General features: G+C 38.1%; 1 protein-coding gene across 15 annotated transcripts in view; it reads left to right on the top strand.

Moving 5' to 3' along the window:
• Positions 1-25,408, top strand: part of KDM6A (lysine demethylase 6A) — a 148,727-nt gene that overhangs the window by 115,204 nt on the left and 8,115 nt on the right. For all 15 annotated transcript variants that reach the window (XR_005256741.1, XR_005256739.1, XM_038135371.1 and 12 more), the window contains 9 exons: positions 13,057-13,186; positions 14,655-14,760; positions 15,509-15,714; positions 18,143-18,207; positions 18,308-18,382; positions 19,692-19,840; positions 20,847-20,961; positions 22,528-22,715; positions 23,879-24,020. Coding sequence is in view for 13 of the 15 variants with exons in the window: in XM_038135371.1 (XP_037991299.1) it covers positions 13,057-13,186; positions 14,655-14,760; positions 15,509-15,714; positions 18,143-18,207; positions 18,308-18,382; positions 19,692-19,840; positions 20,847-20,961; positions 22,528-22,715; positions 23,879-24,020 (1,176 nt within the window). In the remaining 2 variants the exon portion in view is untranslated. The remainder of the gene's footprint in view (positions 1-13,056; positions 13,187-14,654; positions 14,761-15,508; positions 15,715-18,142; positions 18,208-18,307; positions 18,383-19,691; positions 19,841-20,846; positions 20,962-22,527; positions 22,716-23,878; positions 24,021-25,408) is intronic.

Here is a 25,408-nt window from a genome sequence, read left to right as displayed (position 1 = left end):
AGATCTCTGGGTTCCCATGGATAACTAAAGGTGTTGTGGACATACCAGGGGAAGTGTGATGTACTTACAGCCAGTCCTGAGATACTGTTGCCAGACTGGTCCAAAATAATCCCTTTCCTCCATGCTAAATTCCCAATCCCTTCTTGCTTTGGTATCCACAGTCATCTTGCCTGGATGAGCCTCAGTCCTGTTTCAGGCCTTGTGTCTTTTTGTGACTCTTTCTCGTGGGTTTCTTTCCTTCCTCCTACACATCATATTTTTTCCAGGTCCACTTCTGTGTCAGAAGATTGGTAATGCAGATTTCTGTGGGAAACATCATTTTAATGTAGACAAAATGGAGTGGAAAAGTTGTGGAATCTTGTTCTGGGTAATTTGAATTTAATGTACAGATTACCAGATGGCCACAGTAGCTCTCTCTCTTACTAAATAAAAATGGTTTTGTATTAAAAGAAGCACAGTAAATCAGATTTTTAAAAGCTTATAATAGTTTTTAAATACTTGGAATGTTGAAATATTTTATAGCATCAGTTTGTACAATCCTGTTTCTTCTCAAAACCTTTAGATTTTTTCATGAAAGTGACTACTCTAGAGAACATAGTTGAAAAGTCTGTTTTAAACTGGAAAAAAATTTTGACCACTGCATCTAATGGTTTTATTTCATTATTTGGCTGACATTTGGTTGGTGTGGTTGAATATCAATATGATTTTTTTCTAGCCTTTATATGACTGTTTTCTTAGAGAAGAAAGACTTCTGAAATAGGTACATGATATCAGTAAATGCTATTGCTTCAAATTGTGTATTCTTCTCATGGGGTTTACAGGTTAATTTCTGTAAGGAGCTTTGATACAGCTCCTACAAAAGGAAAATAACTTGTTTGGACTTTTTTTCTTTTATTCAGGCGTAGTTTGTAGGTGCTATTCAAGTGCTTCTCTTTAGATTAAACAGCAGCAACAGTGTAGATGTTGAAAATTATGAATGTTTAAGACGTGTTTGGTGCTGCTATTAAGCTCTTTAGAATAATTTTTTCTTGGTAGGTCAGATTTGGTCTGTCATCACAAATCAGTACTTGGAAAAGTAATAAAAATCACAGAATGTTGAGGTGGGAGGCGCAGGAGGGGACCTCTGTGGAGATCATCTCATCCATCCTCCCAACTCCCAGCAGGGCCAGCTAGAGCAGGTTGCTCAGGGCCATGTCCAGCCAGGTTTTAAATATTTCCAAGGGTGGAAAGACTCCACAGTCTGCCTGGACAACGCTCTTCACCCCTAACATAAAAAATCTCTATTTTCTATGTACCGGTTCATGGGGTGGTTCTTCCCCTGCTGCAGGACTTGGCATTTCCCTGTGCTGGATGCCCAGAGATTCCTGTTGGCCCACTTCTCCTGCCTGTTGGTGTCCCCCTGAGTGGTCACACAGCCATCTGGTGTGTCAGCTTGTCCTTCAGCTCTGGCCCAGAGATGGCTTTTTGGGTAGTGGTGGTTTCAGCATCTATAGCTCAGAAGCTGTAGAATCCAGAAGCTGTTCAGCTGATGGATTGTGTTAAAAATGCATTTGTGCAGCAGGTTGTGAGTCTGTCGTGTTGCAGTTCAGGTATTTTTGATTGTTCAGGAGTTTAGGTCTTGGTCCATCTTACGTTCCAGTTGATCAGCAGGTGTGTTACTGTTGGTTTTTATCTTTTGTAAGCTTGGATCATTTTGGATCAGAGGCAGACTAGATTAAGGCAAAATGTGAGGCCAGCCACTAGCAAACCTGGCAGTGATTGCAGTGTGGCTGTGCAAGTTGCACAGTGTTCCCCAGGTGTCTTCATGGCTGGAAATGCAGAATGGCACAGAGTGTGGAAGGCTGGGTTGTAGAAGTCCAGATAACACTTCTTAGCAATGACTTGTGACAAAGATATTTCACTGTAGGCTACAGTGGTGTTGGAAATGCAGCCAATTCAACCCCCCCTGCAATAGCCTGTGGCAGAGGAGGATGGCTGAACCCTGAGCAATAATAACTTAAACTGCTGCAGCTAAATCTGGCAGTGTTCATCTCTGGTGCTTGTGCTAGCAGGGAGCCTGTCAGGTAGTCATTAGCTTTGCAAATTCACATTTAGTGCTTGCTGCTCACAGCCTTCTCTATCTAAAATACCTCAAAGTCCTCAGGTTTTCTTCGTAGTCTTTGGAGAGATTTGCCTGCTTTCATAATAAAAAAAGTGTTTGAAATCCAAACAAGGTGAGAAATGGAAATGACCATTTAGAGCACTGTAATTTCTGTAGCTGTCCTTTACAGTTGTCACTGTGTTTGAAAACCTAAGATGCCTTTAAAGTTCACAGAAGTCCCTGTAATCATAAGCATATGGTTATTGAATGTTTTGGGCAATATTCTGCTGTTTTCCATCCTGAAGTGTGTTTGCAGTTATTTTAGTTGAAATGTTATCTGTATTTTTCTCTGTTAGAATTCCTGTTGGAATCTTTATCGCCTCAATATATTTTACTCTAAAACACTTTATTTAGGATGTATGTTTGCTATATTTTATATAGCAAATATGGTGGTTTTGAGCATTACTCTTTTTGATATTAAAAAAATAGCATAAGAGCTGTAGAATTTTGTAGAATGTTTATATCATTCCACAAAAAAACCTGCATCTGTTACTGTGACTGAGAGCTCGTAGTTCCTAATGTTGTGGGATTTGATGACTAATACTGATCCATGATACAGCAGTCTGTCACTATCTGTTACCAAGATAAATTTCATAAAAGAGAGAAAAAAAAAACCTTTAGGGAGCCTATTTTGTCATCTTTCAAATATTAAGCCTTACTGTAATGTTCATTTCCAAGTGACATTGCTACACATACTACATTCATAAAAATTACCAGCTTAAAAGCTTTTTTTAAAATTATTTTTAATTGGGACCATGTATGTGTTCTTTCCAGTAGAAGTATGAAAAATAGCTTCAGTGTGTGGTGTTAGGATGGGTGCATTGCAGATAGGCATGATATAAGCTGTTAGAAAGTTGAAATTTTTTCTTCAAGTTTACCTGACCTGCCTTCAAAATTGGAATGTAGCTTTCTTGAGAGATTAATGGGAAGTGTTTCGCTCTAGTGAAATGTTGCAGTTTGATGTGTTTGGTGTGCTGTTGTCTTGAGAGATCTGCAGTTGGTGTTTGTATCAAAATATTTATCATTTTAGCTATGAGTCTGTAAACCAGCAAGTCCTTGTGTTCATGCTCTTTGATGGAGGTGTGGTATTCCTAATGATACTTAATTTCCAAGATAAAGGAAGGCTCATAAATGTGTTTCATTTGGCTTCTTACAGTCAGTACCAGGCTCATGTAATCATAATTTTTCAAGGGAGTTAAGCTAATACTGAGTCCTGTGTAGTTTGCAGGCAGCTCAAAAGGTGTTAGATGTGCTTTTTTCCCTTTCTTTCATACGGACTAGAGATTGAGAGCTCCCTCTTCAGCCTGTCTGCACCTTCACTCAGCAAGGCAGAGGACTTAGAAGCTGGGAGATAGGGAAAAGTGGAGGAGAGACTTAGTTTTTGTAGCAGCTCTGAGGTCAATAACTGCGTCAGTCTGAACTACATTTACAGGTTTTGAGACAGGATTTCTTCTAGGCAAACAAAGCTTTCCGGAAATTCTGCATATGTGTGCTAATAATAACAGAGCCTGAGAAATACGGTAACTCACCTGTGCTAGAGCTGGTTATCTGTTATTTCATACTAATAACAATTATAACTCTGTACATAAACCCTATATAATGTATTAATAGTGAGGATTTTTTCCTGCCATTCTAATATGTCTGACAGTTTGTATTCATAAAGTTGAAGACAGGGATTTCCCAGTCTTTTACTGAGTAGCTGATTAGCCCTTGCTTTGTGTTAAGATGTACAGGCTTACACATTACAGCTCTGAAGCACAATTTTGGGCAGAACATCCTTGTTACAGCTGTTGTGTGCATGACTGACATAAAGAAAAATGGGAGGGAGATCTTTAAAAGATAATCTGCTCAAAGACCTGCTGAATGGCAAATATATGTGTGTGTGTATATATATATATCTATGTAGTAAAATGGAAGATATTTATATGCTAATATATCAGATACTGTGAACTTTAATACTGCATGTTGACCTTTATTTTAACACACTGTGTGAGAATGCAAAAACAAAAAATTGAAAGTACTTCCTGCAGAACTGATTATATTTGGGTGCTGTCACTGCAAGTGATATCTTGAGATTGAAATACGAATTTGTGACCAAAAGTGTTGATTTTTAGAATTACTTTAATAATTGCAGCAAAGCTACCCACAGTGGAAAACGTGAAAATATTAAAAAACAAACAAACAAAAAACCCAAACAAAAACAAACCCTAAAACACAACAGATCAAAAGACCAGACAAGACCCCAGACACCTGTGTTGAATAAGCTTAATGCATGGAGAGAGGGGAGTTGTCCTGTAGAATTAGTTTTTCTATATTGGAGTTACACTTTATTGGGCCTTAAATGTTTCCATGTGTGTCAGCTGTTGCATACATACCCTTATTTTATTTGATATGTTCAGAAAGACATTCTGGCTTCATCTCTAATATGGATAGTTATTTTCTGTTATCTTCTGGCACATTCTTCTTGCTATCTGACAGTAGTCACTGGAATCTGTTGCCCTGTTGTCTTGATGGTATTCTCCAGGCAAAAATAGACATTTTAGTGGGTAGGAACAGGTGGATGTGACTTGGATATTTTTTTTTAATATAGCTGGAGCACTAGATTCATCATTTTTATTTTCTTCTCATTGTTCTGCGTTTGGCTCTGTTTACTATAGGCTTACTTCAAAACCAGGGTGTTTATATTCTCTGTAAATTGCATTGAAGTCCTCAGATGTCTATTTGATAATTTTTTTTTCTTCAGATGCTTTCATGTTTAAAAAAAGTCTTATCTAAAAGAGTGATTTTTTGCATCTCTCAGACCCTACAGGTTTATTTGTGTTTAGAGCACAAAAGACCTGGAATTAGTAGCAGTTTGGGATTAAGTGATGCACAAGAGTTGATTCACAAGGTAACTACAATTGACCTACTGCAGGATAATGAAGTTCCTCGTCTCACAGGAGGGATTTTATGGTAATGCTCACCACCAAAAAGTGACCTGTTAAAGTACCAAGAGTTTTGTGTGTTGCTTAAGAACTAAGGAGCATCAGAAGTATGGAAATTTGGTGGTTTTTATAATGAAAGCAATTTCTTAGAACAGGCATTCAGAAAGTCTTGCATCACAATGAAATAAAATCAGAATTAGTTAGACAAAAATAAATGCTGGGAGACTGTCGTTTTGCCTTACATAAACAAGTGTTGTCTTAATAAAAGCTGCTCAAGTGAAGCCATTAGGTGAAAGGAGATGCTTTGTACCATAAAATGCAAAACACGGGCCAAAGAGAAAACTCAGTTTGATTCTTCTTTTATTACGTGTGAATAGGTTGTCTGCTCTGTAGAAACAGACTTGGTAAATGCTTTGTTTTGCCAAAGACTAAAGTGAGCACTTAAGTAGGGCAAGATAATTGCGGAGGCTGAAAAGTTTCTTTATATCCATCTTCCTTGGTTCGAATGTTGAGGAAATATTTAACAGAGCTCCATTCTGTTCCTGGGGTGAAATGAGGTTGTTGAGGAGGCTGAGAAGGGGTCAGACATAGGGTGCTGGCACAGCAATTAATACTCGTACAAGGAGCTTCCCTTGAAGGGCCAGACAATGTCACTGAAAAGCCACAGGGAATTGAGAAATGCAGGAGCTGAGCTATTGACTCAGATATGCAAATCTCATTAAGATGCTGTTCTGGAGAACAGTAGGGTGGAGTGTAGGGATGAAAAGGATTTGAGGAGGTGATTCAGGGAAGTGTGATTTGGTTAGTCTTCCCTACCAATAAAACTGGTTGCAACAGTAAATTTAAAGGTGGTTATAAACCAACTGAATTATGTTTGGTAAACTGTTTACATAGTAAAGTAAAATTCTTTGGGCCTCTGAGCAAATTACCAGATAAAAGAGTGCACTATTAGATTAATTATCCTTCCTGAGATTCCTAAAGAAAATCTCCTGTTAAGGTCATTTAAAAAAAAAAATAACGAGCAACAACAAAACAACGAAAAACCAAAACAACCCCAAGTAATTTCTGAGCAGAAGTGAAAACCATGTAATTAAAAGAAGAAAATACGCTAAGAATAACTGCTCTGAGTTTGGTATTAGAAAAGCCAGTTGTTAATAGGGGAAAAAAAAGAAGAGTGTGCTTCTTGGTCTGGTTGTGTATCATGTTTCCTTAAAAAGCCTGTTATCAAAAGCTCTTTTCTGTGCTCTTAGAAATGTAAGTATCTTTTCCCTGTGAGCAATCTTTCTGAAAGGAGAATTAATGAAACATTATCACAAGACTTGAGATTCAACACTCGAGGTGTTTATTTCTACTGAAGTGAAACCAGCTGATTTCTCACTCAGTGTTTCAACTGGTGCATCTCGTTACCATTCCAGAGTAGGGATAGAAACCCAGGATCCATCTCAGTTAAAGTCTGACAGTTGTCCTTTCTAAAACTGATCTGAGGTCAGCTCCTTAGTTCAAGCAGCGTAGAGAAGTTCCTGAGTTGAGTTGTATTGTTTCTCATAAACGAAGTAAGAAATGTCTTGATTATTATTTTTTTTCTTCATTTTTTATTAAAGTTTGTTCACAGCCTTGAAAGAACAGGCAGAGGTCCAGACAAAACTCGAGAGGTAAGAGGTCCTCAGGCAGTTCTGAAGAACCCAGCTGGGTAACTGGGCAACTTTGTTTCAGCTGGAAGTTGTCATTTTTATGGTGATACATGGAAAGACTCATTTGACAACTCTGAAGCATTTCTGAGCTTGAAAGCTTTACCAATTTGGCATGATTAGGGAAGGCAAATGAGAGGTGTAGGTTTGACTGTAATGTGTATCAAAAGGGGCTAATAAGGCCTTTTTATAGCTCTTGTTGCTTGTTGTTCAAAGAGGGAAAGTGTACAGCAATCCATTGAGAACTCAAAGTGACAGGAGACCAGGAGAGATGAGCTGCCTCTCAAGGGGCCTTGGAAAATGATAAAAGTACAGGAAAGGGAACAAACAGAGGAGTTTTTGCATGGAAAGGGCGATAAGACATTGGAATGGGTTGCCCAGGGAGGTGGTGGAGTCACCCTCCCTGGAGGAGTTCAAGGAACAGCTGAAGGTGGCATGTGGTGCCATGGCCAAGTTGACAAAGGGGTGTTTGGTCTTGGGGTGAACTCCAGAGGTCTTTTCCAACCTTAATGGTTTGTTGATTCTGTGAAGGTGGTCTGGGCTGAACAGTCTGGAAGAGGGTCTGATAAATGGCCAGCATTTACACAAGGGCAGCAAATCCATTTCCTGAGGAGGAGTGGGCAGTGCAGAGGCTCAGGTGGGCAGACTTCTCCTTGCTCCAAGGGCTCTGTTGGAGCCTGGGGCAGAAGAAATTTGTTCTGTCCTTACTGAAAATGCTGCTCCCTGAACCTGGTCTGGGAAGTCTGTGCATCACTAGTGTGGGAGCTCCATGGTCCACAGGAAAAGAGCCTAAATCTATTTGAGGGGAAGTACTTTGTGGAGGAAGGACCTCGATTAAATTACAATTTTGTTTTTAAGAACAACAATAGCAATTCTTGTTTTATTGGAAATTTTATTTACAAACAAAGGACTTTTTTGGCTTTAGGACAGAACTGCTCAGTTCCTCTAAAAGCACATTACATCTGGCAAGTGATCTTCACCATAGCAAAAGTTTTAAGAATTAAATTTTAAATACTGTGATTTCACAAGCTGAACACTGCTTGGAATAAGAGATTCTGTTTTTTTCAAACGGCAAATACTGAACTCTGCAAATGAGAAGCAGAATTATCTGTGAGTAGAAAAAAAAAACCTTGGGAAAATTTGCAGTTCAGAGAGAAAGGCAAGCATATGAAGAAGTTTGGTGCCACTTGTTATAATGCTTTTCTTACGTAAGTCAGTGATGTGATTCTGTTTGTCTTACAGCCTCAGAGCAAGGTGATTAGCAAATGAAATAGAGGAAAGATGTAAAAGTCATTAAGAAAAGAAAAAAAAAGAACATTACTTCTTACATAACATGTAATTAACCTATGAAATTCACTGCCAACCTGTACTATTGAGGTCAAAATCAGAACAGAATTGAAAAATAATTAGAAATACATTTGCATAATGAGAAAATCCACAGTTCTATTGTAGGATTTTCTGTAGTTTCATGAAAGATCTCTGGGAGTATTGCCAGCTCGTACCTGGTTGTGAAAGGCTGGGGTAGAGAATTGCATGATAAACAGGTTGTGTAATTATCTGGCATTACTTGCATTTAAGCATAATGTAAGCTTGACTTGACTTCTTTATATTCCCTTTGAGAGCTCCTCTATCCCCTGGCTACAGAAGGAGCTTGGGGAGGGGAAGCTCAGGGAGCCAAGCTGGGTGTTGTGCGTAACCACCTCCTTCCCAGGCTGGTGGGGATTGACAGGTGTTTTTTCTGTGGTTTTGTAATAACTCCCAGTAAGACAGCAACTGATTGTATGTGCTAATTGTGAAGGGTGGGAGGTTCTGGTTTGAGCCAGGAGTGCACCAGGTGGGTGCTGTGCAGCCCAGCGCTTCAGCTGACTCCTTCTGCAGGCACGTTTCAAAAATGCCTCGTTCCTTCCTCTTTGTGGATTAATTAACTCTGGTAGAATTGAGATAGAGTATCAAATAAATCCACAGTTCCATGTGTTCATTTTAAATGTGATTTTTATTGGGGGAAGAGAGGGTATTAATTTTGTTCTTCTGAATAACTATAATCTCTTGAGCAGTAAAACCTTGTTAATTCTCATCCAGCTAATCCTCAAATAATAATTCACTTAGACTGATTTCACAACAAAAATAACTGCTTAAGCACAAATACTTGTAACTTACTCTGTTTTGACCTGTAAATTGTACTTAAAATCCAAATGTATAGATAACTGGAAGTTGTTTAGGGACTTTTCATTATCACCAAAAAGTCGTAATCTCCCAAGCAGAAACAAAAAGGGCAAATATTTTAAAATGTATTGAAGCTAAGACTTCTAGAAAACACAGAAATTATGTTTGGAAGAGGAAAACCTTTAGACAAAAACAAAAATGAATAAAAAATAATGTCTGCACAGAAGTATCAGAATGTTCAATAAGGCAAGAGTGTTCAGTAAATATTTTTGTTCTGTGCTTGGGAAAAAGGCAGATAAAATGTTCACATCATAGAATGTATTCTCTTGTCAAGGAGAAGGTTAAACAGCAGTTGTACTTAAATTTGGTATTTTTAAGTCAGAGGCCCAGATAACATGCATCCATGAACTCTGAAAGAGCGAGCCAGAGAACTGTTTATAATTCATATAGGTTTTTTTTAATAGTTCTTGGAAAACAGGAAAAGTTCCAGAGGACTTGAAGAGCACACTTCCTGAGAAATAGACATAATTCTCGCAGTCTGACATAAGGGTTGAGTGAAATACTAAAAATATTGAGGTGATTAATTTACACCTCAATACTTTAATTTAATAAATAGAAAGAATGATCATTATTGATAATGATTCTTGGTTCTGGGAAAATAAGTTTTAGCCTGTTAATGTTAATATTTTTTGAGGTAGAATTTTTATTTTAAAATAGAGTTAAAATTGGTATTGCTGTGTAACACAGGTAGCTTTACATGATACTTCTTTTTTGTGGGATGATGCAGAATCAATCCTGTACCTAAAATGTGTCTGGCTATTGCCTGATAAGTGTTCTGGGGGTGACTTGAAACTGTGTCACACCAGGGCTTCTGGTCAGCTGTGTGTTAAGGTACAGCCAGAGGGGAAGACTGAAGGCTGTAAATTGTCTCTTAAAAGCTGTGGGAATGTATCCTAGAAAACGGTAAAATATAATTAAAAGGGGTGTTCTAATGAATATGATGATTGCTTATTCAGAGGATCCCATGACTACATGAAATATTCCCAAGCAGCTAGTGACAGAACAAGAGGACATGGTCTTAAGCTCTGCCAGGGGAGGTCTGGGTTGGACATCTGGAGGAATTTCTTCACAGAAAGGGTGATTAGACATTGGAATGGGCAGTGGTGGAGTCACCATCCCTGGAGGTGCTTAAGGAAAGGCTGGACGTGGCACTCTGGCCATGGTCTGGGTGACACGGTGGTGATTGGTCATGGACTGGACTCAGTGACCCCAGAGGTGTTTTCCAACTCATTTGATTGAGTGCTTTGTGTGAAGTTAAGACACCAGTTCCATCCTTAGTGGTTGATGTTCTCCTAAGCACAGCAGTTTGGGTTTGCTCCTCCGGGTGATGCACTTCCATGAGTTGGTGCTTTCACTCCTGGAGCAATTTGCAGTGGCCTCAGTGCTGCAGCTGTGGCTCAGGACAGGCTGCATGTCACTGTGCACCCCTGGCCATGTCCCGCTGAGCCTGACAGCTGCTCCTGCCTTCTCTTCCCACTCTGGGAATGAAGGGTGTTGTCCATGCACAGTCCACAACAAGCCAGTTTCCTCTGGAAGTCAGTTTGAATGAATGAAGTTTGTCCTTCTCTTCATTCCTTTATCACAGCTGACTGGCTATCCAGTTTCTTTGGGGGGCATAAATCAGGTTTGTTTTGTCTTGAGCAGTGCATTTGTTGCCCCTTTCAGCCACTCTGAAATCCTCTCACAAAAACTGCATTCTTGAAACTGGGATATGTGGGATTTTCAGCGCAGGGGCTGTGGTCAAAAAGGATCTTTCACTTTCCTTGCAATGGCTGTAGTTCTGTGTTTCCAGAAGTGGGGAGGCTGGCAGTGGATACTCACACCATGGTAGCAAATATTTTTAGTATTTCTATAGTGTTTTTTATAATTTCTATTGCTCTGTTTGGCACACTATCAATTACAGAATTGTTCTTTAATAGCTCTCTTGCCTTGTTATTAATAGTAAGATACTCTGATTCATAGTTTAAAAAAAAAAGATGATAGGAAAAAAATTATGATAGAGTGAAGCTGATCTGTTAAAGACAACTTTAAATATTCTGCCCATCTGTTTCCTGTGCCACTTAAATTATGAATGTTTTGCTATCTCAGCTTTGCTACTCTTTGTCCATTTTCCTCTTAAAATTTCCACATAGAATTTTAGTAGCTTAATAGGAAATTACAGTGTGCAATTGGTAATACCATCTTCAAGTGCTGGGTTTATATCTTTGTTAATCTGATCTTTTCCTTCATAGTGTTTCCCTTTCTCTTCTGCCTTTTCAGACCTGTAGTTCCACTAAGTGTACAGAAGTTTCTCCTCTCTCCATGTCACCTTTCCTGCAACCCCCATTTAGGGAGCTTTGACTGTGATTACCTTGCTGTGGCTGCAGCAGCTCAGGTCCCGTTAGTTCTGAACAATGTCCCTTTTGCTTCCAGTTCACTTTTCCTCATTTTCCTTGAGTTAGAAATTTCCTGAGAACTGTTCATCAATGCAAACTGAATTTTGTCAAAGTTCTCTCCTGTTTTTAATACTGTGCATTTGTTTTTCTTGGGTTTATTTCTCTGTTTGGTAATGCAGAGGTTATAGTAATGTCTGATACCTGCTGTTTAGATTCTGGTTTCACTTTGCATAGATAGTCTGGCTATCAGCTTCATGCAGCTATGGTCAATAAATTTCTGAAGGGTGATGATTTTATATTGCCATGGGATTTTGGGGTTCTTTTTTTGTTTGCTTTTGTGGTCTTTTTTTTTTTTATATGTGGGGACAGTGAAGCCTTTGCAAAAACTACACCAGACATTAAGGGCTGGCCAGTGATTTTTCTGCCAAGTCGGATGATGACTAATCAAAGCTTCTGCATCACTCTTTCACTTTCTTGGAAGGGAAATTCGGGCATTGGATTCACCTAGCACAAGGAATGAGCTGTGTGACGGGTGTGCTTTTTGGTGTGTGAGATGTTTGCCCATTTTATTTAAATTGTTTGTCATGTCAGTCTGTCTGATCTGATCTCAAGCCCCATGTCTATCCTGTGGGTTCTGTTGGTTTGATTTGAAGCAGTGATCTCATGACTCAGTACCTGGCTGTACCATGTTGCTCAGTTTCAGGAAGAAGTTTTGTCACTGGGAGTTTCATCTGATAAAAATTTGTGTTTTCTGTTGAAGACTGTTGTTATTAAAAAAAACCCAACTTTAGTAACCAGTGAATTTTATGAAGATATATGATTATATTATACATTAGAAACATCCTGTTTTGTGGGATGTAACAACAGTGAATCAAAAGAGGTTGGAAGAAGGATTTGAAGAGTGTTCAGTGGGAAGAATTTTGAAGTAGTTGAGTAATTTTTAACAAGAATATAAGAGATGTTTTTGTCAGTACATTCCCAGTGATGGTGACTTGGTGTTGACTGCAGGCTAAGCTCAGGATGGAGACTTTTCATGTCATCCATGGTAGGAAAAGTTACACATCCAGTGGGTCCTGCAGACCTGGAAATCTCCAGGGAGAGGCTGCAAATGCAGGCAGAGAGAGTCTCCCTGGAGTCACACACAGGGGCATTGACAGCAGCTTGCTGGGGGTATGGCCTCTCCCTTGTTGCTCCAAAAAATGGATTATGCAGCAGTGGCTCCTTCTGCTTCAAAATGTGTAAGGCAGGGAGGGGTAGGTATGGTTCAGTTCAGTGTCTGTAGTGTAGCTGTAGTTGGGTTTTGTGACTCAGCAGTTTTTTGGTTAAGACATTGTCGTTTTCTGACTTCTGCTCTGCTACCTCAGCTCCTGTGGAATGATCATCCATCTGCTAAGGTTCTTCATTTGCAGTTGAAACCTTCTTTTCCTGTTAAATTTTATCAAAATGTGTCATGCTTGCTCTTACTGAAAATGGCTGTATTTTTAACTAATAGTGGGGATGCTGCAAATTCAGCAGGCAAAGTGGGAATAAGTTTGAATAATATCAAATTATACATGGGAAAATTCTTGATTAAAACATACGAGCTTTATTTGCATCTTAAATTATGGTTTCTCCTTATACAACATTATTTTGCATAAGAGATTACACTGATACACATTTCTTTTATTTGTCAAGTATTGACAGAGACAGCTCTTGTTTCCTTTTAGGAATCTGGGTAAAAATGGCTTATCTAACAGTAGTATTCTATTGGATAAATGCCCACCTCCACGACCACCGCCTCCACCGTACCCTCCCTTGCCAAAGGACAAGCTGAATCCACCTACACCTAGTATTTATGTAAGTAAATCTAGTGGCAGAAGTACATTGCTGCCTGTCTTTTGCGATTGTTTGGATATCTGAATTACATAATGTAATTATTTTAAAGATGCCCTGTTCATCACTGAGTTCTAATTATGGTGCTCTCCAGACTGGTATATAGGCAGGAGAAATGCCAGCCTTAAATGAAATTTTGAGACATAGTTTGACTCAAGGACCTTTAAATTAAAAATTTCAGTAAACACAATGAAAAATTCTGATTTTTTTATTTTTAATACTCAGAATGTTGGCAGAATAAGCAAAACAATTAATTATATACAATGCACAGTATTTCAAAAATGTATGTACAGTTTTTTGCAAGTGACAGCTTATGTATAAATGAGCAGGTAATTAAACTAAACTCCCATAACAATCTGCTTTAAAACATAGTGAAGAAAAATGAATAAAAGTTGAGGTGTTGTTAGGAACAAAATGTCACCAGGAAAAGGCAGGGTTTAGTTCAGTAGTATTTTCTTATGCAAGCATTAAAACTTTTGTTCTGAAAATAAAGCTTCATAATAGCTTTATTGAGCTAACTTCCTTAGTAATAGAAGAATAAATTACAGGATATCCACTTCCTTAATAGCAGAAAAATAAATTACAGTATGTCCATACAGGCAGTGTGAAAAGCTGAAGTTGGCTTTGGTCACCTAAGTTTGGGGACCAGAAGAGGCTGGCACTTGGGTCTGAGTGTGCTGAGAGCTGGGTTAGGCTGGATGCAGTGGTGCTTCCAGATGTTTTCCAGGTGTTGCACCTGAACTCATCTCCCTTAATAAAACTCCATCCCAGCTTTGTTGAGTCCTGACAAAGCTGGAAGGTCACCGCACTGCCACAGACTGTGCAGTTGTGCCACTCTTTGGGAACTCCCTGTTGTGTTTTGTTTATTGCTAGAAATGCCTTCAGCATTTTAAAGGATTTATAGCAATTAAAAAAAAATCAGGAGGGAGGCTATAGCATAAAATTGAGGTTATAGGTGCAGAGAAGCATAAGGAAATCAAATCAACCTTTCTGGTTAACATGAGATATACCATGAGAGTAGTCTTTTAATTATACTGTTTCTTGTATACAGTAGCTGTAAAATTAGCACTTTTTTACTTCTGAAAAGAAACTCTATTGCTCTTCAGAGAATTCTGTAGATTTAGGGAATGTACAAGGCTACTGTCAGATAAAGAAATTAAGTTCAGGAAACCTGAGTTGCAAAGCTGAAGCAACCTGGGAGTAATTCTTGCCAAGAAACAAATTTCAGTAACAAATTAATTTCAGGAGTGAACCAAGCATTTACCATAGAAAGAATTGTATGGTGTAGCTGTTCATTCCCCACAGTGCAGGAAAATGCAGAAAATTCCTGTTTTCTTTCTGTTATTTCTCTTTTGTTTTATCATTCATTCTTGTTTTAAAAATAAGGAATCTAGTTTGATCTGACATCTAATATTCCATTATAATTTTGCAGTTGGAAAATAAACGAGATGCTTTCTTTCCACCTTTACATCAATTTTGTACAAATCCAAACAACCCTGTTACTGTAATACGTGGCCTTGCTGGAGCGCTTAAATTAGGTAAATTTACTTTTTTTTTTTTTTTTTTTTTTTGTAACTTTGGGGAGGAATGAATGTTTCTTAGAGAAAAGTCTCTCTGTTCTTAGAAGTGGGTATTTTATTTCTACAGTACTATTTTACCTGTATATTCCAAGTCGTTAGGATAATTTGTCATTTCTCAGTTTGCTGTTGTTTCTAATCTCGGTCTTGTCAAAAAAAAAAAAACCTCACCACAAATACAGCAGATTTTGTTGAGCACAGTGGGGAAGTGAGCTGTGGATATGGAAGTTTACAGCCAGACATTTTCCTATAAAAAACTGGTTGCATGTCTTTGTGTTTAGATCTAATGATGTATAATTTGACTGTGTGCAATATTTTGAAGTCTCTAGGTAGATAAACTACCACTGCTGGTAGGAAACGTGTTTTATGATGGAAGTACATTCATTAAGCTCTGCTCTGAAAAATACTTTCATGGTAATAGGTTCCTTTCATGGTAATAGGAACATTGTTTGCTGATTTGTTTAGCCAAGGCGTGTAAAATATTTCTTGTAAAATAGTCCATAGCTGCCAAGTTTTTTCTAATTTTCTACTGGATACGTGGAGGAAAGTTTTTTGGGTGTTAATAATTAATGTTCAAGTGGGCAGTGTTGTGAAGACTTCAAGGGTAAAAATTATTTCAGATGTAACTTTCTGATAACTTCAGGCATTTTCCTGAAATTGTTTTATTCTATTTTAGCCTTCATTTATTAATTTCATTGCTGTTAATTAGATCTAGGACTCTTCTCTACTAAGACATTGGTAGAAGCCAATAATGAACACATAGTAGAAGTAAGGACACAACTACTGCAGCCAGCAGATGAAAACTGGGACCCCACTGGAACAAAGAAAATCTGGCGTTGTGAAAGCAGTAGATCTCATACCACAATTGCTAAATATGCACAGTACCAGGCCTCCTCATTCCAGGAGTCTTTAAGGGTAAGTTAATTGCTATATTCAAGTTATTCACACACTCCATACTAACTCTGGAGCCAGTTAATAATGGCTGTTGGAAAAAGCAGAAACTGCTAAGAAAAAAGAGACATTTCCATTAGCATAAAGAGCACAGGTAAATTTTCAAAATCTGTTTTGAATAGGGCTCAAACAGTAAATTACTCTTCCCAAAAGCTTAGTGTAAACTTAAGTTTAATAATGTACAACTCATGGTTATTACATACTTTCAAAGTTTGTTAGTTTAAGCTTTTGTATTATAATGTCAGAATTCACATTAAAATATTTAGAACTCGAGGCATTTTTACAATTTGGATTGCTTCTAATTTCACATGTTTTGAGATCAGATTTCTTTGTTCTTCTTACTCTCCTGAATTAATTTAGATGTGGCTTATTAGAAGTTTACACTAATACTAGCCTTTTGTTAGGTTCCAAACATAACAGTTCGTATTTAGTTTAGAAGTTTTTATGTTCATGTGACAGAGTGAAGTATTAGAAATAATATTTCCCCTTCCTGCCTTGGCAGAGGGGTTGGACCCCATGGTCTCCAGAGGTCCCTTCCAACCCTAACTATTCTCTTACTCTGGGATTCTGTGAAATGTGATTTTATTGGTATTTTTAACATTTTATACTGAAGTTATGAGCACATTCTTGAAACAATGGCTATGGGCACTTCCTGGAGGCTTATGTGACCTGGTGCTGCGAAAAGATGGGGCTAAGGTAGAACTAAGACAGGAAGATCATTTTGATCAGTTGTTTGTTAGCAAATAGGGAAAAGGTCAGTGTGGGGAATCGACTGTTGCAGTTTTCACTGCCTTTACACAGAGACAGGAATAATTTCAGTAAGAAGGGAAGGAGAAATTCTAAATTTACATTTTATGCATTAGAGGAAAGGATTAGAAACAAAGAAAATAATTGCTAGTTGAAGCGAACAGAAGGGAATCTAGTCACAAGGCTTTGAGCTGGTACAGTTTGAAGAAAAGAAACAGGAATACCATGGGAAGTGAGGGGCACAGAAATCTTCTAGAACATGGGACTTTTCTTCCTCTGCCATGGTAATAAATTTGAGTAGGATATTGGCTGAAGGTTTCTGGTCCTCCCTGAGCAGTGGCACCAATGTTGTATTTCTGTATGTCATTCCAGGGAGGCTAGAGGACATTACATCACTGGAATATAATATCTATATCTGTTTATCTATATATCATTTTTTAAATTATATATAATTTAGCACATACCACTGAAAGCCTCAGCTTTGCATTTGCACCACAATGTGTCCTGTAGGGTGTTCCGATTTTTTTTCCTCGCTGTTACCAACTGGTGGTAAAAATGCAATACATAAAATAGTTTTTAAGAGTGATGATTTTCATTTTTCCCCTGGAAATTAGAAAGACACTGTACATGTGTCCTTTGCCTAACACTGCTCTGACCTGTCCTTAGGTGACTTTCCAGTGTTTAAATGAAAGCTTTATTTCTTCTTTCTATAGCCACAGTTCTCTTGGCTTGCCCTAAGTGATCTTTTTTCTTTATTCCTCTAACAGCTATTGCATTGCTTTTCTAACATGTCTTGCAGCATTTGATAAATCCATCATCACTAGGTTCCTTTTTGTTTCTCTTTGTCCTTCATTCAAAGGATGAATACGACTTTCTCAGGTACACAGGGCACTTTGAGATTTAACAACAATCCCATTCAAAGCCAGAGATCTTTGGACAGAATCCAGACAGCTCCTTCTTCCTTTTTGTCTCTTTCCTTCTATGTCCATATACTTGCCAAAATAGAAGTCTTTAGAATAGGGTTTTGAGCACGGTCTGCTAAAAAGATCAAATTGCATCATTTAATATTGGTTGGATTTTTTCCACTGGCCGTGGTCTCGGATACTGCTAGTGCTAAAATAGCATATGGCTATGAAAAATTCAAAAGATTTTATATAATGGATTTTATTAAATTCATTTTATAAATATTAGTCATCCTAATTTCCTGTCAGAATACCTGCTTGACTTTGCATGGAGGTAGATGTTCTTATGTGAAAAAGTTAGCAGAATTCTTTAATACTGGATCCCAGGTCACCCTCAGAATGGAGCAAGCCTATATACTCATTTCCAGCTTGAATGCAGGCCAGCAGAAATATTTAGAGTAGACATTTTCTGTTGTCCTGGCCTGAGTGCCATGGAATCTGCAGCCATGAAGAAATTTATTTCAGTGCATTTGACTGACTTTTTTTATTTTCTTCACGAAGAAGAAATGTTAACATAAAATCTTAGACGTGGATATTTCCAGAAATACAAAGATTGTGTCAGTATCTTGAAATAAATGTACTTATATCTCTGTGTTATCACTTTATGCCTATACATTTGATATGTTCTTTTGTGTGTGTGTATGTATATATATGTGAAAACATTTCAAAATTGCATTTTATAGGAGGAAAATGAGAAGAAGAGTCACCACAAGGACCACTCAGATAATGAATCCACATCTTCTGATAAGTAAGTGTGTTATAACTCTTCTCATTCTGTAGTTAGTTATATGTGCCATTTTACATCATTCCCTTTTCACATTTGCCTGATACATTTGTTACATTTGCAGCTCTGGGAGGAGGAGAAGAGGACCTTTTAAAACAATCAAGTTTGGGACCAACATTGACCTGTCAGATGACAAGAAGTAAGTTGATTACAGTTTCTCCTGCTCACAGTGGGATTCTAGATGATGGTAATCCTTCTGGAAATCCAGTGTAGTATTCTCAAACATCAGTCAGTCTGTTGATAAATTCCAGTTTCCACATGAAATGGTTACCTTTGCTCTTCAAACTGTTGTTACAAGTCCTTCTCACACTAAAAAATATTTTCAAACTTCTCTTCCCAGGATTTCTGTTTTTCCAAAAATGAGTTGAAACATCCATCAGAAACCATTCTTTCTAGTCCTCCTTCTAATCCATTCCCTTTGTTTCATTGTGAGGCTTTAAATTGTTTGCTTACTATTTTATTACTTCTGACAACACCAAGTTCTTAGTTTTTGCATAGAAATTGTAAGATTAAAGGGGTTTTTTTCTTTTTGTCTGATTTTTGTTATTCATGGGTTTTTTCCTTTCATTCATACTATCATCTGTTTTCACCTTTACATAACTCTTGCTTCTTTATCCAGTAACAGTGTTCAAAATATGTAGGAAAGACCAGACCAATACTTACCTGTGGGTAAGCCATGATACCTCTCAAGAGCCTCAAAACCAAAATTGTGTATTATTTGAACTATATATCCTTCTGTGGGTAGATGAAGGTAGCTTAGAAAATATTAGAAATACTCTGAAAGCATGTTTTTTATTGTCCAGTAATAATTATTTGGTTCAATCTCTGGTTAATACATACTTCCATCAAAGATCCAGCATGTCTAGGCTGTCAGTCCCACCAGCTGCAGCACAGAAATTCTGGTCAACTTCAGTCCTAAGAAAAGAAGAGAAGTTTATGGTGTTTGGGGAGTAAGGACCACTTAAGATGATGACATCTTTTGTGGCAGAGTCACTGGAAGATCAATGTGTGCATCTGTGGATGCAATTAGAGGTTGCTACAAAATTTTAGATATTGATGCCATTTTTCTATAAAGGAAATTCCATCTGTAGATGCAAACTAGTTGATAATAAACATTCCTCTGAGCAAGCCATTGGGAGAGAGGCTTCAAATAAAGTTAAGCAAAGCTAACCTGAGGCTCATAGGGACTTGGATTTTGATACTTGAAGTAGTTCTTGTAGGATCCTGGATAGATGCCAGATCTTCTGATCTGTAGTTTCAGCTTTGGCTACAAAATTGTTTCCCCTGAACTAGCCTGTCAGATTTGTGATTGTATTTGGAATTATTTTAAAATTGGAAGAGTAACACAGATACCTATGCTAACAATTTTTTTGGAAATGTTTATGTTTCCCAGACTCTTCTAAGAGTTTCAGGGATTCACAGTTTGTCAATTTGCTATTTTGCTGCAGGTGGAAGTTGCAACTCCATGAACTGACAAAACTTCCTGCTTTTGTACGTGTGGTATCAGCAGGAAATCTTCTAAGCCATGTTGGTCATACCATCCTGGGCATGAACACAGTGCAGCTCTACATGAAGGTTCCAGGCAGCAGGACACCAGGTGAGTATGAATAATCATAATCACATGAAAAAAAAAATCAGGTTCTGCTGTGGGGTGTTGGATTTAACTGCACTGCAGATTTCCTATATCTTAGAGCATGCCTAAACAGGATAAATATACAAATTCAATATTTTTATAGTTCTTACTTAACTGAACTCTGCGTGTTCAAAGCACTTAGAGTGAAAATTTCTGGATTTCTGCAGTGCTAGGGAATTGCCCTGTTGACCTCTTGCATGCAGTAGTGGATTCTTTAAGGAGAAAAAGAAAGTTTCGCTTATGTACGTGGACAGTATTTTTATTTTACATACCTTGGAAGTTTTTAGAGGCTTCCCAAGATGGTGTGGTGCAATCCTAGAAATCAAAGACTTCCACTTTTTTAGATTTTTATTGTCTGAGAATAGGACTCAACCATCCACCATGAATTGTGCTGTGTTAGGGACCTGGACTGGAGCTTGAGGAATCTGGACTAAATTTCAGGGTCTTTTTTTTTTTTTTTTTTTTTTTCTGAAGTAGATCTTCAGAAAATTCCATTAGGGATTATGGCTCAGTTTTCCAGCTGTCTAAAGAAGATAAAATACTGGGCATTTCTACATGAATTTTGAAATTTCTTTTGGAAAGATTTTTGTACTTCTTGTCTGTTCAGTGCCTGAAGTCACAAAGTTTGGCAGTGACCAGGACTGTCAGGAGATAGCATGAAACACAAGATCTGAGCTTTTGAAGTATTTGTTTCTACAGAAGGGAGGAACTGCTGAAATATTGGTCAGATCCCCAAGATTGGTAGTTCCAATTTTGTTTTCCACAAACTAACAAAAACAGAATTCTCCTGTCACTGGTACCTTAACTGTGTGAAGCACCTAAATAGTGTATGTAAGTGTCATATAAAATATATAAAAATACTTAAACTGTGGTGTAAGGTTTTTTTGGAAATTGTGTCTTTGCATTTCCTGGCACTGTTTTGATAGAAAGGCCTTGCATAAAGTGTGTTTACTTTTCTCTTAAATTTCAGGTCATCAAGAAAATAACAACTTTTGCTCAGTAAATATAAATATTGGTCCAGGTGACTGTGAATGGTTTGTTGTCCCTGAAAGCTATTGGGGTGTCATGAATGACTTCTGTGAAAAGTAAGCTGTACATGGTGTTCTTCTCTTACTTCTATCAAATTTTTTGTGCCTGTTTGAGACCTGAGGGGTGAAATCACTGAGGGTGTTCTAAGGGGACATCATTTTATGAGTTTTCCATGTAGTCAGAAAAGTATTTTAAAAGTAGGTCAAAATGCAAAATCTAGAGTTCATACAAAATGCCACATTTGTACAATATACAGATACTTGGGTTGCATGTGACAAAAGTAAAAGCAGAATTCTCTTGTCAGGAGCAAATAGAGAGTCACTGGTATTTTGGCATGTTTTCTTGTTGCATTTAGAATGAAAGCTTAATTTGCTCAGACCCCAGGAAGTGCCATGGCAGGTTTTGCTTAGACTTACATATTTGTAACTCCCTGGAAAAGCTGAGGTGCCCTGAGCATTGGGGAACTACTCAGCCAGCTCCAAGATTAGGATTTCTCTGTTATGCCTTGTGTAGAGCGGTTTTAAAAACAATCAGAGCAATACTTGTTTGTACATGCACACACAAAAAAAGAGGGAGCATCAGTTGTGTCCCCTAATCATACCAGTACTCAAACAGGAGCCTCTGAGGTTGATTCTATGGGAGAGGATTTTTCTCACCCAGTTGAGAATGGATTAAGCTCTTGACATCAGAACTTTTCCAGAGCTCTGCAAATTCATCCCAGTGTCTCTGTATTTTCTGTCTGCCTACTGACAGCTGTTCTTATTTCATCCACCCTTAAAAAGATAAGCCATCTCAAAAATGTAATTTCCACTGATGGAATAGTGATGTCTCTGGCACAACAGGCCTTGTTACTTGCATGTCACTGTCCTTCTGAGGATGACAGAGAACCTGAGAGCTTGGTAACCTCACAAAATGTCTACAGTGCCTCTACAAAGGCACTTGATTGTCTTTGAAAACTGTGCATTGCAAATATGGTGCAATATAAAAGCAGTGTAATATTGAGATGAGGATGGGAGAGGAGTGTGGATTTTGCATAACCACAGGGGAAGACTTCATAGTTAGGAAATCCATATGGAGGTGTATTTTCTTGCTGCTCAGGAGGGTCATTTCTTGGCTGAGAGCACAGACGCCATGGATCACAGTTAAAATGTTGCCAAGAGGTTGCTTTTTGTGTGGGCAAGCTGCACATGCACACACAGACAGTGTGAGTACATGTTCAGAACAGAAGACATCCTTGGGAGCTGCTGTGGTCTGTCCAGGAGGTCAGGCAGTGATGGAAAAAGCAGCGCTCACCACCAGTGCCACACTGGATCTGACCAAGGGTTGGTCTGCCTCAGCATCAATAAAACACCGGGAAACTTAAAGGAAAATAGAACTTAACTAGAAGCTATAAACTGGCTTCACATGGGCAGGTAGATGGGAAGGTGTTCTAATGTATTGCAGGATGTGAAATGTGGAATTGTGATCAGGAATTTTACAGATGACACTTCCCTTTTGGCTACTGTGGGTCCCTGAAAACATTCATGGTGATGGTCATTTTTCCCAAGTAGTTGCATTGAAGTGTCTGCCACTAACATGTCCTTTGGGAAATGCTGAAGACTTGATCTTTCCTCTTGTTTCAGGAACAATATGAATTTCCTAATGGGATCTTGGTGGCCAAACTTGGAAGATTTGTATGAAGCCAATGTCCCAGTTTATAGATTTATTCAAAGACCAGGGGATTTGGTGTGGATAAATGCTGGCACAGTTCACTGGGTTCAGGCTATTGGCTGGTGCAACAACATTGCGTGGAACGTTGGCCCTCTCACAGGTATGTGTGAGCAGTGCCTCTGCTGAACTCTGTGTAGGTAACATTTTACTGCCCATGGCACACAACCTGCCAGTTCTTACTCATTTCCCATGCTTTACTAGATGAAAAAACCCAGTGTGCTGTATTTTTAAAATACAGCGTGTTGAAGCTTTAAAGAATTCCGTTGTAAGAGGAACAGGAAGCAGCGAGAATGCAGTCTTGGCATTCATGCTTTGAATGGGCTTGTAGAAGTAAAATGTGTATATTAATTGATGTACTGTCTTTCTCAGGCCATTTATTAACTTTTTCTCCCAGATTTGTTCTACCCAGCAAACTGCACTATGGATTTCATATGAATTTAAGATTTGTCCTCTAATATTGGTGGGAGAGGGGGTACCTAATAGCTCATTGGTGAGAGCATCAGGAAATGCAAACAGCTGTAAAATTAATTCATAAAGGAACATTAGGTTTCTCAGACCTAGTGCTCTAGAATTCTTTAGTTTTGAACCATGGTCTTGGAAGGATTTTTAGCTGTGAGTGTGGAAGGAAATTCCGCTGCTAAAACAAGAATCTGTCAAGTGTTTGAAGAGAATGTACTTCCAAAAAAACTTCTGTTTTCTTAAGTAGTTTAAAATGTGTCTTTATATGGTGCAATAAAGAGTGTATCTCTCGGATTGTGTGATTGACTGAGAGACCTCTCATGTTCAGTCACAGTAAATTTTGTAAAACATTTTTAAAAGAAGGGTGGCGTGAGTAGGCTGCTTAATGAAAAAGTCTGACTCACTTCTTCTCTCAAGAAGAGATTATATACCATAGCAGTGTAGAATCATGATAAATTGTGAATAGAGTGAGATGCAGACATTTCAAACCTGGATTTTTTTTTTAATCTGGAATATTTTAAAATTTACTAATCAACCATTTTTTAAATACTGCTCCATCTTCAGCAGAGAAATCAAACACTTGTCAGTAACTTGTGTGGCTGCTATGGCATTGTGTGTTCTTTCACCATCATAAATACACTTTTTAAGACATTTTAAAGAATGGAAATGCAGTTGGAACGAATGGCTCATTGTGAATGAAGTTTAGCTGTTAGAGATATAAATTATGATTACAAACAGAGTGATCTGGGTTGATAATTGTTCCTTCCCCTGACTGATTGCTGCTGTGCCTGTGTGTTTGTGCAGCCTGTCAGTACAAGCTGGCAGTGGAACGGTACGAGTGGAATAAGCTGCAGAGCGTGAAGTCCATAGTGCCCATGGTTCACCTGTCATGGAATATGGCTCGGAATATCAAGGTCTCAGATCCAAAGCTTTTCGAAATGATAAAGTAAGTTTTTGTTTATTTGAAGATTTACTGTGCCCTTGTCCTCTTCACACATAAACCAGGGGTTGATTTATAAATAGTTCTTTGCAAGGCTTTTCTCTTCCTGGGAACCAAACCAAAATTACTTTGGATTCACTTTTTCAAACACAACATTTTTAGGTATCACTAATTTTATTATGTTTTATATGATGTTGCTGTGGCATAGCTTTAGAATCATCTAAGTAACTTTTTTTAGTTAAATATGCCATAGACTTAATTCAGCAATTTACAGAAAAATGGCTTTGATCTCAGCAGCTGCTTAGAGTATGTATCATCAGAAATAGGAAAACTAGGTCATCAACCCAAATATTAGAATTGGAATATATAGTCATTTTTACAGCAAAGTTAAATTCTGCATTTCTAGAACCTGTAGTTAGTGTTCTCATGTTGTCGTTTGGAGATCCAGTATAAATCTTTTAGATAAAGGCAAGTAGGAACTTGAGAGCCTCCTTCCCTTTGCTCTTCTGAACAATGAATTGATTGATGTGTACAATCATAATTGAGTTTAGTGACATTTCTCATATGCACATTCCAAAATGCAGGAATATTCCAGGCTTCAAGCATCTGTAGTGATTTTCTTCAGAGGGTGCAACTTCAAGAAATGTAAATCATATTGCAGCACCATACTGAGGTTGGGGACTGAATGAACATTTCAGCATATAACATAGGTTTGTCTTAAAGTGAGGGAATGAATTCCAAAGCATATTACTCATCATGAGAACCCTCTGGTAGCAGAACACTCTGCTTTGCCTGAGTCTACCAAAGCATTTCTGAGCCCTTCTTAGTCTTACCAACACACTGGATCAACAAGCATTGCATCTTTTTATTATTTGCCTTGAAATGGATTTTAAAAAATGGGTGACTTAACTTGTGAAAAAAGGGGCAAAGAAGAAGAGTGTCCTTTTTTCCCCCTGATGGGATTTTTTTGGTGACATCTGAATGCGACATCTTTTTACAGTAGAAATTTAATTTAGGCTTGAACATCTGTTGCAGAATGGTGGCATTGGAGAAATGTTAAATTTGTAAGAACTGAGAATGTTGGAAGTTGACAACAGGGAGGTTTGTAGTCACTCTAAAGCTTGATTACAGGGTAGCATTTGCGTGTAAATACTTTCTTAAAATCTAGGAACTGATACTTAGGGTAAATGAAGTATTTGCTGAAGGCCTGGCAGTCCTGCCCCTTCAATTAAACAATTAGTACTCATATTCCTAATGCCAGCTGTCATAAAACGGAGAAGAGAAATTGAGTAGTTAGAAATGAGAAACAGGGGAAAATGCAGGAGAGTGTGGGAGGGAGAAAGCCAAAAAGTCCATTTAAAAATACCAAGTCCGCTAGTTTCACTTTTATCTTT

The sequence above is a fragment of the Motacilla alba genome, chromosome 1 (assembly GCF_015832195.1).
Source record: "Motacilla alba alba isolate MOTALB_02 chromosome 1, Motacilla_alba_V1.0_pri, whole genome shotgun sequence".
NCBI classification, from domain to species: Eukaryota; Metazoa; Chordata; class Aves; order Passeriformes; family Motacillidae; genus Motacilla; species Motacilla alba.
Note: the sequence above shows the minus strand (reverse complement) of the source record. Positions and strands in the feature narration are given on the sequence as shown.